Consider the following 12,516-nt stretch of genomic DNA (forward strand, 5'->3'; position numbering starts at 1 on the left):
GAGTTAATTGGTTTGTGGAAAACCTTGTTTTCTTGCACTGGATCATTGTGCAATTACTTTTCAGGAACACATTGAATGTCTTATTTCATTTTAGAGTAAGTTAATTACCCAAAATCAAGAGGTTAAGTTAATTACCCAAAATCAAGAAACCTCTATAGATGACCAAGCATATATGAAGAATACATCTCATTCATATGCAATACTAAATCCATCTTTTCTTTTCTCTGATTAAAATTTCAAAAGCATGAACACATGCCATTTCATATGCACAATTAACCCAACTTCTGAAATTTTAATGCTTGGGTGCATCCCATTCATATGCTACAGTAAACCCATATTTTCCTTAAATTTCAATCCATAAACACATCCATTCATGAGCCATAACAGAACCACAAAAAACAAAACCCAACCCTGCAATGCCAGAGCATTATCCCCATTTAAAAGCAAAGAAGTAGCAAATATAAACGAAGTGCACTAATCTCCACTTGGCAGTGAGATTGGTATTCTACTGCAAACATGTAAAACAAATTTTGAATCTGAATGCAAACAGAGTCATTCCTGCATGTTATTCATTAGCATCTTGTTTATTACTTGACTTTATAATGATTTGGCAGATGTGTTGATGAAAAAAGTGATACATTTAAATGAACAATGTGGTATTTTAGCTGACATTTGAAATGGAATCAACATGTCTCTGTTGTTGGGCATTAGACTTGGCACTGTTAAACAAATAAAAGTAGCCTTGAAACCAGATCTGGAACAGAGCTATTCATCACGGGATGATCTGGAAGAAGCTTGAACTCAGTTTTATAGTGATTGCAAAGACGTACATTTTTAATTCCACAGAGAAGGACCCATGTTGGCGAGACAGACAGGCAGGCCTACCGTTTATGGATCACTTGGTAATTGCCCATTTCTAAAACACTAATTGTAGAAGAGCGTCAAGTTGATTTCCAACAGTCAAGTTGAAGGGTGGAAAAATGTCCACTCTACTATTGGCATTTATAAATGCCGAGAAAAATAATGTGACAGACATCAATAAATATTGATCATTCATGCCAGAAACGAAGAGCTACAATCAGGTAACAGTGACGGAAGAATGCAATACAAGAACTTGAAGTTGCAAGGCAACTCATGCCATAAATGATAAAATAATATAAAGATGACACGTAGATGTGTCAACAAGGGCTACTTGAAAAGTCAAATGTGCTAAAAGAATTGTAGTGCGATTAGGTAAGTACAGAACCAACAAACGAGCGCACCATAATACAAAATGCAATGGAGGGACCATGCTAGTCTTCTCTGTATGATTCTTCTGTTGAGAGTTTGAATCCATCCATGTGCATCTTAGAATGTTGGCACGATCCCATGTTCCTTATGCCTTGCCTAGGATTTTGATTCAGAAGGATGCACTGCAATAAAACAATTATTACTGAGTAATAGAAGCAATTCATCAGCATTAGACACATATTAAATGGCAGTCTTAAGTATCAGATAACCATGCATAACAAATTAGACAGTAGCTGAAAACTCAGCCTCTGTGATTAACTGAATTCTGCTACATTAGCTTAAAATACCTGACAGTATATCATTTAAATAGCCTAAGGAGGTACCTTTAAAAAGAGGCAAAACTAGAATTTCATCTTAATGATTTCCATTGATCCTTAATAGAATTCATTGTTGATACCTCATTATCCCCTTTATTGTTGACTAAAAGGATGAAAATTTCAAAAATCATTTGTTAGACATATGGCAAATGCAGTGCTAACTTGCTAAGTACCAATCAACCATGCATAATAAATTACAGATCATCTGCAAACTCTGAATAAAACTAAGTGACTAAATGCTGCCACATTAAATTTAAGAAACCTGACAAGTATCTCCTTTCAATTACCTTAGAACTTTACGAATAGGGAAAACAAGGTTTTCATCTGGTTATTTCTTACTCATCAATAAATGAATTCATTACCAAAATGTACTGGAAAGTGGCAATAAATAGATGAAACCATGATGGAACTTAATCTACTTTATTGGCACTGAAACCCACACTATTTGGCATAAAGAAAGGTATTGGAAAACACATGTGGGTATGTTAAATTTTAGTACCAGCAAAAATATCAATTAGTGGGGCAGACAGTATGAGAGGCCAAAATCTGACAAGGGTCCCAGAGAAAGCAGTCACAACAATTAACACAAACAACGAAGTTTCAAATCAAAGCACAGGCACCGGATGGAAATCAGACAAAACAAAAAAGCCACAACTTAAACTAATTTGGGAAGCAGATGAATATAGGATAAATATGGTTGTTTTAATAAAAAAAGATAAATATGGTTGATCAGTCCAACAGACCAATAACAGATACCAGCAAATGGGAGGAATGATATGATAGATCATAGAACCAATGAGCATGAACAACTTTAACAAACATTCAAAATATGCAAGGTGTCAGAGGACAAAGATAACTGATCAGACCAACAGTTCCATGAGACAGGATCTTGCAACAAGGGCACAGCAAATGATGATGAATATCGCTTGTCCTAGCAGCACATTAGAAGCTCTCAATTTAGTGTCTACTCATTCATGGCTATATCATCAATACCTGGTATGCATGGAGGTCTTTAGTCAGTTTTTCAGTTCTTCTGTCGCAGTCAATATTTTTGTAAGGTTGAGAGTTGTAGCCACAAGTCAGGGTAATTCATGGAGTTCTTTCAAGTTTCAAGCACCTATGTATGTGACTATTTTTCTGATTAATGTCTATTAAAAAATGCTTTACTGATCTCTTGAATGAATATATGTGAGAGATGAATTTTGCAAGCCTAAGGAACTGAACTACGGTACAATGTAAAATATTACAAAAAAATTATACAAATGAGATAGCAATATAGATACAGAACTAAAATTCTATAGCAATATAGATATAGAATTTATCTCAGGTAAGAAATTACATAATAAGTGCGTCATAGCAAAATGAAGAAGATAAATCATTCAAGAATTACCTATAAGATTGAGTAGAGGCGTGAAGGCTTTTTGTAGAATGTGAATCATTCCATGAGTGGAGGAGGCGTGGAGGTTTCTTTGTTGATGTGAATGACATACTTGCTGACACTCATAATGTATCATTTTCAGAACCTTCATTGAAGAATATGGGGCTCCAAAGACTTGCCAAAACCATTTTAATTTTTACGATGCAGCTGAAGGAGTGGTTCTTGTCTCAGAAAGTTGTTGCAACATTGTTCCATCAGGTTTCACAAAAGATAAATTCAAAGTTCATGGTATATGAGAAGAAAGAAAGAAGAAACTGTAGCATATTACATTGAAGAAAGTGGAACATGCTCCATGGCAATCCAACAGCCTGCAGAAGAGCTATGTGAAATAGAAAACAGAACATTTAATTACTACCTTGAGTTAAACATCCTCATTTCATAAATATAGAAAGATGCTTATTAGCGGATGTAAGTATGACACTTGCTGAAAGCCCCATTTTCATCTTTACTCTTCGCCCTTTTTGAGGTATCAGTAACTCCAAATACTTGCCAAAACCTGAGTGTTTCATCTGCTGCAGCTGATGCAACTGTGTACCCATCAGGGCTATGAAGAGGTAAGGCATAAGAAGGATCATGAGGACAAATCCATTCATAAAACGAAAGATGAATGCATAAGTACTCATAAAAATAAATCAATTTCCATACCTGTGCCAGATGAAGAACTCGAGAAGTATGACCTGTAAGTTCAGTAATCTTCACCTCAGATGGGTACTTCCATAAGGTTAACTGGTTCTGACTAAATCCATGTGAACTCAGTAACTCACGTTCATGCCTATTCCAGAGTAATGAACAAACTTGGGAATGAGTGTCTATGGTATTTAAGTAGGCACCTGTGTGAGTATTCCAAAACTTTATAGACCTGTCTGCACTCCCTCCACCACATGCTAAAAGATTGCTTTGGAAGGGGCACCATGCCAAGGCCTTGACTGCTGCACAGTGTTCATCTAAGCGGTGGAGATATTGAGAGGTAGAATTATGGGATGCCATGCTCTGATCCCAAATGTACAGTAGATTGTCATTCCCCCCACTTGCAAGTTGTTGGCCAGAAAGAGACCATTTCAATCCACAAACCTCCTGGTCATGCCCTCTGTATGTTTGAACAATGTGCTCTCGCATACGAACATCATGATTGATTATGATCCCATCCTGTCCTCCTGTCGTAAGAATAGGACCATTCCAAGCAAGGGCACCAACACGTGCATGATGACCTTTCAATGCTCTTAACTACAATTTTATCCATGTCAAAATTTGGAGATTGCCATTACATTGGAATGAAAAAACCTTGAAGAGATAAGGAGATTTTATTTACCTGTTTATCAGATGAAGAGTCCCATAGCTGTATAACAGAATTATTCAACCCAATGGCAATGTGCCTCCCATCAGGTGCCCAACTAACACTAGTAACAGGGCCTTCTTCATCGTCTGCAATCAGAAGCTCCGATATAGAACTATTTGAAGCATCCCACAGGTATACAGTATTGCCAAGGGCTATGGACAACACATTGTTCAAACTCCAGTCCAGTAGGTTCAAGTAATAATCATCCACAAGGTCTGGTGCATCCAGAGTTCTATCTGCAGACTATAATCAACACGGATAAGTTAAAATATTAAGAAAAAAAGGTAAATGGCCCTCCTCCTTGTGTCACATAATTCACTGGCCCTAAGATGTTGCAAATAATAGCCTGCACTTGGCATAAAGGCCGATTCCTTCTCTAGACAGATTTTAATCGCTTCATCGTAATCTTCAGGTACAGCAAAGGGCAATGTCGAACAAGAACCGACGTGGCCGGTGTAGTAGGGAAAATCGTGGTACGACGTTGAATCACTGTGGTCGATGCAATGAGTATTCAAATCTTTTGACCATGGACTATCAATCTGCAGATTCTCTTCACACAAAAGGCTTTCAGTGGAACTATCCATTTTAATTGTCAATATCGTATCAGCTACCGACAAATTTCTTAATGCCTTTTCAATGGAAAACAACTGGACCAAGGTGTTTCAGTTCAATGATAATAAAAAAATAGCTCGACGTTTGCTTGCTTTGAGCCTTCTGCCTTCTAGCTGAAGAATATGACAAGCTTTTGCTCAAAATTAAAGAATATGCAGCCGGAATGTATTTAAGCTTCAAATTAGGAAATCCAAGTGGATCCAACTGAAACTTTTCAGTTCTTGTAATTGTCTCTACAATCTGTCCAAACATTTACTCTTTTAGAACAAAACCGCAGATTCTTAACCCTTAACCCGCAAACTAAAGCATTCGCAATCCTGCTAGCTGGTTTTAGGTTCAAAAGACTACAGGCGATCAAAGCTTAAAGGTAAAACACAAGACAACGTGCACTCCAAAATTTACCAAAAAGAAAATCTATTTCCTTAAAATGCAAAAAGGTAAATCCAGGATTAAAGACTGAAGAATAAAAAAACTCGCGAAGCCCAGCGACACAAAAATTACCTCATATGGCGTTAAGTTCTCCTTTCATTTAAAGATCGAAATCCCACAGCGAATATTTGCTGCCTGATGTATAGGCGACTGCCCTACCGCATGGTAGGAACAGAGAATGAAAGATTTGGCTATCGAACTGTACAGAATTGCAGTGCGAATGACATCCTTTATTACTCACTCAGTCTGGATCCACGAAGCTCCAAATAACGAAAGCCCCAAATACTATTCTGTTTGACTGGACTCCAAGGGTATATTTAGAATGCAAAAGCAGGTAAATATCAATGGCTGGGATTAAAGTTTCATTCACGAAAGGTATTTTTCAGTGCTGATATAGTTTGTAAATATTTTTAAAAATTGGATTGGGGTGTGGTAGCAAATTCAGCATTAAGTGAAAAAGTATAAGGAGACTGTAAACAATCCACCAAATGGACTATTACTGCATTAACAAACACAAGCCATTTTGTACAATCTAAAAGGGCTTAAGGGTTTGGGTTTCTTACACAAGTAAACATCAACGGAAGATCCGGTTCTCAAAGCATTATATATAATGGAATATGATAGTGACCCTTTTTCTGGCCTTCTTCATGCTCGCACACATAAAGAAAAATGTCGACTTCAAAAGCTGCAACGTTGTCCTGCGGCGGAACAAAATTGGACAACCCAGTTCCGGAAATAGGATCTGCCTAAGATTTCCCCCAGTGGCAATCTGATCAGAGTTTTTGCATAACAGGGCCAGGTACTTTATGCGCCCTCTACTTTATAACCCATATACAATTTGCGCCCCACCCCTAAACCCTGGAAAACCTTGTTTTACCCACACTTAGGTCATTTTTTTCTTGAGAATATACACATCAGTTTCTTCATACGCATACTCTGGATGCAAATCCTCATGGGGTACTTTCTCCATAGTGAAATAATTAGGACAAATTTGCCAAAAAAGCTGATGGGCTTCTGGAGATCGTATCTGATAACCTAATAGAATTACAATATTCGCTCCAGAAAGGGCATTCATGGTGGAAATCAAAGGCTCCACAGTATTCTCCAAATAAACAACATCCATGACAACAATGAAATCAAATGGAGGCTTCAGTACCTGAATCTGCTTCTCGTTGTTCCAATAGAGCTGAGAAATCTTCACTCTTCCAATGCCAGATCCTGAGAATGTACACATCAGTTTCTTCATACTCATACTCCGGATGCAAATCCTCATGGGGCATTTTCTCCACAGTGAAATAATTAGGACAAATCTGCCAAAAAAGTTGATGGGCTTCTGGAGATCGTATTTGATAACCTAATAGATTACAGTATTCGCTCCAGAAAGGGCATTCATGGTGGAAATCAAAAGCTCCACAGTATTCTCCAAATAAACAACATCCACGACACAATGAAATAAAATGGAGGCTTCAGTACTTGAATCTGCTTCTCGTTGTTCCAATAGAGCTGATAAATCTTCACTCTTCCAACGCCGGATCCCGGTTTTCCAGCCGAGGCGAGGGAGGTCTCCGCCGTGTTTTTCTTCACGTTGCGTTTGAGGGCGGGCAGAACGGGGGCGATGTCGGTCAAGACCACGTCGAGGCCGAGCAGGGCACAGAAAGCATGCCTGGGTGTGAGTAGAGGCTGGCCCGAGTGACTATAGGCCATGGCACCGACGTCGCCCAAGTTAATGCAGACGATTCCAGAATGAGCGAAAACGAATAATTGAAGGAGACCATGACGAATATCTTGAAAATGCGCACAGATGCCAGTTGAAAGCATAAGGGTGGTGCTTGTTCTCCGAAATTGCCAGGTGTCAACGTTAGAAACAAAAGGACGACGAAAGTCTCTTTCAAAGGAAGGCCTATTGGCCTAAAAAAATAGTTTGTTTTGTTTATTCTATCATTTTTTTTAAAACTCTTCCTATGTTATATAAAAATAATAAAAATAATAGAGATCTTTAACCAGGTTAATAATTTGTTTTGTATATAATTCTTAAATAAAATTGTATATTAAGAATTATAGGCTTCAGGGTTGTAACCTGCTCTAATATCATATGTAACAACCTTGATTTAAAATATGCAAATAATTACATCAATTATGTGATTTATAATCAACACACAATTAATTAACTAATTAGCATAGATTTTCAAAACAATATGAGTAGACACAACTTACCTGTGGCGATGATATTCCTTACTTGTGATTTTGAAGTTGAACGTTATTTGAATCCCACTAACCGCAACAAAGTTTTGGAGATGACTCTCCACCCAACTGTAGGTTCAACTGCATATAATCTTTCTACAACTAGCCACCTCCGAGCCCTCAATCAATGTACTACTGCCATCCTTTGTCTCACAACACTTTCGTCCCAAGAGAATGGATAAAGGAATAATGAATTTCATCTTCCTCACCGTCCATTAAATAGAACAAAAAGTGGAAATGGGTCTGTATGCACACATTCCATGTGTCAACATACAACTTTTATTTCTTTATTTTAAGTTTTACTTAATTTAATATTTCTCTTAATTTAATTCTTTCTTATTTTATTCATTTTTTTTTTCAACTTTACTTATTTTTGCTATTTTTATAGTTTACTTATATATATATATATATATATTTAGAACTCCAATTCATTATTTACTATTTTATTTATTTATTATTATTATATTATCTTCATTATTTATTTACTATTTACTATTTTTAACTTTTCTTTATTATTTATTATTTATTGACTATTATAATCCTTTCTTTATTTATTTACTATTTATTTACCATTATTATCTTTTCTTTATTGTTTATTGTTTATTTACTTATATTATATTATTTATTATTATTATTAAGGGGCATTACAATTTCGTTATTGTTGTCCCATCATTCCTCACACCTACTCACGTTATGTACTCTTATCACGGGTTGATTCATCACAACAAACATTATTTCTTGTAGCACATAATGCACAATCCCAAGTTAAAAATATATTTATTATGTAATGCCATGGACCATCAATAGTAGATAATCCAAACAACCACTATTAACTTAATAATCTTGACTCTTTCACCTCGTCAATGTTTTTGAATAAAAATGATTGCCACATTATTTATTTACATAAATGTTTTCTGCAAGATCTTCATGCTTTTCCTATGCCATATTATAATAATTGCAATGATTCATGTTCTTCTTATAACATATTATAATAATTGTAGTTATTCTCACCATTGATGTTGAGAAGCTGTAAAGGAATTCCTAATTAGATTTATTTTCCCCATATGTCAAATAATTGCAAAGGAATTTCAAAATTTTGTTAAAACTTTCACACAATAAAATGCTAATAACTATATTATTAGCAAGATTAGTTAAGTTATTTAGGTTCGCCGAATTTAATTGCACTTTATTGTGAGACACGATGTTGGGAAAACAAATTCGCCTTAGCATTCGTGTGGCTGATGTTGGGATAATGTAATAGTTGTGATATTTGGCCAGAAAACAAGGCTACAGTTGTGATATTTGGCGAGAGAACAAGCCTCATGGGCTGTATTCAATAGTGTATGGATTGTATTTGGTAGTGTCCATAATGACTGTAGCAGTACCTCTTACGAATTTTCATGTCAGGAATCTTTCTAAGTTTCTTAAGGGTTGATTCTTCATCTTTGGTAATCCAACACAGAGGACTGGGCTTGATACAAACTCAAACATACTATTCTTCAAACATATTGACACCAAGTGTGAGGATAGACCCAGAGAGACCATATGATGCTGAAAGAGTGCGAGACAATAGACGACAGAGGCATTGTTGGGAAGCTCAAGCATGGATGCATCTCTCAAATGCTGAGTTATTCCCATGCCGAACAAGCTTAGCAATGTATGGAAGCAAAGGGTTGTCACTACTGCCGATATTGGCTGATTTACAGAAAGACTTCTCCCACTGCAATTTACGAACATAGTGTAGGTCCATCAGACACTCTACATCAACGAACACCACATATGATAAGAAAAGTAGCAGGGGTAGTAGGAGAGTCTATGTCCTCATTGTTCTTATTTGAAACTAGGTATTACTGAAGAATGGTCCAGAATTTCAATGCAATACATGAAATGAGGGTAATGCACATACCAGGTTGCCGACTCTTCCCTCTAAAACATCACACAATCACAATGATTCATTGGCAGTTTGGTCGCTCACCTCTGATTGACTAGTTAACATTGAACAAACTATTTTACGGTAATACTAATGTCATTTTTCCTCCTGTGCTGTTTTAGTTTGAATCGCTCAAACTTCCTGTTTCGTTTATTTGTGGTATTCTCGAGTGCCTTGTCACATTTTTGATCCATCACTACATTCAATCCATTCTACAGATCCACACATATTTCATTCACTAATTTCAGGTGAAGCTTTTCAAATTTTAGACAACGATTGAAGGTTGGACCAACTTATTCTTATTTATGCTCTTATTAAAGACGATCACAATGCTAAGAATACAATTTTCTCCCAATTAGGTTGCTTGCTTTGATATTACATGTTATCTCTTCTTCTTATGTAAAATATAATTTCTATTTCCAACTCTGAGGAAGAGGACTTTCTTCCAATGAGATTTCATGTTTTGTATGGGAGATATCATTCTCTTCCATCTGTACAATATGAGTGTTGTGATGCTTTAATGGTTCAAAATAATATTTTGCTTCAAGTGAGATTCATTAAGTATAGGACTTTTTCCTTTGTTTATTACATGTTTATAGATATGTTTAACATGGAATGGAGAGAGAGAACCAATTCTGTCAGATGAATGCACATTAAAATGACTTATTGTTACAACAAAGGATTTCTTTTCTATGGTTAGCTTTTCATGTTAAGATGCGTGAGCATCACATTAAGGGTTATGGGACAACTTTCAAACTGATACTTGTTTTAACTTAAACTTATACTTCTCTCTCTATATGTTTTATCATTAAAAAAAATGACATTGTCTCACTCTTCGAAGGTTCATAAAAATCTGATCAAGTATCATGAGAAAACAAAAAAAAAGATATTTCATTACATTTATAAGTGTCCCTTAGTTTGAAGTTTACAATTTTTTTTTTTTAATTACAAATCTCAATTATATGGTTCAAAATCAAAGATACTAAGATATTTTCATCATCTCTTCTAACTAAACAATTGAAGTTTCCAATAATAACTGATTAGCATCTCTAAATCCATGTTTAAAATTAAATATTTACCAAAAATAATTAAAAATTTACTTTACCACTTGTTTCTCACCACTTATCATGATTAATTTTAATGAAAAATAATGAGAAGCGAATTAAATAATTACAACCCTACATTGAAAATGTGGACTGCATTATGAGATGTTCATTGAAAATTTCATTGAAACGTGCATTGGATTATTAAATGTGTAGTCATTCACATTGGATTATGAAATGACTCCCTGTTAATTTTGTCCTTGTTGTCACATGTTTATTATAGGAATGCATGTCTTGCCCTTGCCTTAGAGCCTAATAAAATGGTAGGGTTTGGTTTTATTATGGTTCTCCATAGGGAGAATATGATGCTATTATACATATCAAATTTGTTGCATAATTCCTTCCCGGATTGGTGAAACTGGCGCTAAAATTTCTTTGCTTAGATTTCTCTTTGTCTCTATTTCGATATACATTTCAAATTTGCTTAAATTTTATGTTAAAAGTTTCTTTCCATTTGGTTCTTTCTATTTTGCAAGTTCAATTTGTCCAGGTTCTACTTATCTCCATCATTGTTTCGAAGATTATATGTCCATGTCCCCTGGTAATGTTTAGGATAGGCAGATGTTTTCTATGATTTCCCCACTTTTTGAGACGAATCCTTTGAATGTCACAATGCACATAATTTCTCATGGCCATCATAGGCTGAATTTGACTTTTAGTTGGGAACCCAAAACACATTATGTCACTGTCATGGCTCCTTGTAGTGGCACTTTTGTACCCATGCATGTTATTTCCAAGGACCATCTAAAAGGGTGTAATGTAACAACTATGCACAATATTTCTTACTTTTATTATATCTAAAATTAAACATATAATATTGTCATATAATGCTTTGTTGGAGACCTTGGAATTCTGTGTGTGTCTATATATATAATAAATTAATATGAGTGAGGCTATTACATCCCATAACACAACATCTTAGATATTGTGATAGTTGTCATTTATACTAATGTGTATCACTCACCATTTTTTTCATTGAAATCAATGGGTTTTTGTCAACATCAATATTAACATATTTACTAATCATTGATTTCTTTGGTAATTTATGCTTAAAAATAAATTCATGCATTTTTTAACATGGTAAGAAATTATTACTAGGAGTAGCAATAGGTGAGGAAATTTGTTAGGGATGGAGTAGTTTATATGATTCCTTTGAGTGGCATGCCTTTTATTGGTAACTAAATCGAGCCTTATGTGCAGAATCCATGCCATTTGCTCTCATCAAGGACTTCAAGTGGAAAATTCGACTGAATATCAAATTCGATACCCAATGGGAAATGGGAGAATTCATTTAAAATTCAATGAAAATTGTTCGATTCAAAATTCACTTGTTGGAGATGGAAATTCAGTGGGAGATTTAGTCGGAGATGCTAGAGACCCCGTTAAAGATTCAATTCGAGAATCATTGGAGCTCCAGCTTTGAACTTCGCAGAGCAGACATGCTTAAGAGGGCGAGGAAGTTTGCAGAGATTTCCGCAAGGTGTTCTCTCGAGGTATTTCGCTAGCTTTCAAATTGATTCCGTTTCAACAGAGTATTCATGGTCATCCCCAACAATGTGCCACGATGGTAATATATTATAGAGCATATTGATTTGTGCAATCACCATTAATTCCACTTTAGTTTGTGTTATTCATTTGTTTTTGTTATGTAATTACAGGTCTGAGAGAATCGTCAAATATCATAAACTTCATGGACTCATGAAAAACATAGCTTGTATTTAAAGTCCATAGAGGATGCATTTATTAAGATACTCTGAGCGTGGTCGTTATAGATATTCTTGTAAAATATGGGTGAATGAAAGGATGACTACCTTTGTCTT

At 35.5% G+C, this 12,516-nt stretch overlaps 2 protein-coding genes across 3 annotated transcripts; both read right to left on the reverse strand.

The window, feature by feature from the left end:
* Window positions 1–1,371: 1,371 nt before the first annotated feature.
* LOC149215976 (cell division cycle 20.1, cofactor of APC complex-like) lies at window positions 1,372–6,069 on the reverse strand. 2 transcript variants are annotated; one of them, XM_089391123.1, is made up of 5 exons: window positions 5,986–6,069; window positions 4,355–4,624; window positions 3,691–4,269; window positions 3,401–3,591; window positions 1,372–1,412 (listed from the first exon to the last, which is right to left on the reverse strand). In XM_089391123.1, exons 1-4 carry the CDS (start codon window positions 5,995–5,997, stop codon window positions 3,445–3,447), a joined length of 1,008 nt encoding a protein of 335 aa, XP_089247249.1. In that variant the 5' UTR covers window positions 5,998–6,069; the 3' UTR covers window positions 1,372–1,412; window positions 3,401–3,444. The 2 variants fall into 2 exon arrangements, 1 of the variants encoding a protein (XP_089247249.1); XR_016250511.1 differs by lacking the exons at window positions 3,401–3,591; window positions 3,691–4,269; window positions 4,355–4,624; window positions 5,986–6,069 and adding an exon at window positions 2,998–3,388.
* A 236-nt stretch (window positions 6,070–6,305) lies between these two features.
* LOC149215977 (uncharacterized) lies at window positions 6,306–7,126 on the reverse strand. Its single transcript, XM_089389788.1, has 3 exons — window positions 6,896–7,126; window positions 6,579–6,732; window positions 6,306–6,457 (listed from the first exon to the last, which is right to left on the reverse strand). Exons 1-3 carry the CDS (start codon window positions 7,124–7,126, stop codon window positions 6,306–6,308), a joined length of 537 nt encoding a protein of 178 aa, XP_089245914.1.
* Window positions 7,127–12,516: the final 5,390 nt, after the last annotated feature.

Source organism: Pinus tabuliformis, chromosome 1_1 (assembly GCF_031772625.1).
Source record: "Pinus tabuliformis cultivar Carrire ecotype Pingquan chromosome 1_1, CPIR1, whole genome shotgun sequence".
Taxonomy (NCBI): domain Eukaryota; kingdom Viridiplantae; phylum Streptophyta; class Pinopsida; order Pinales; family Pinaceae; genus Pinus; species Pinus tabuliformis.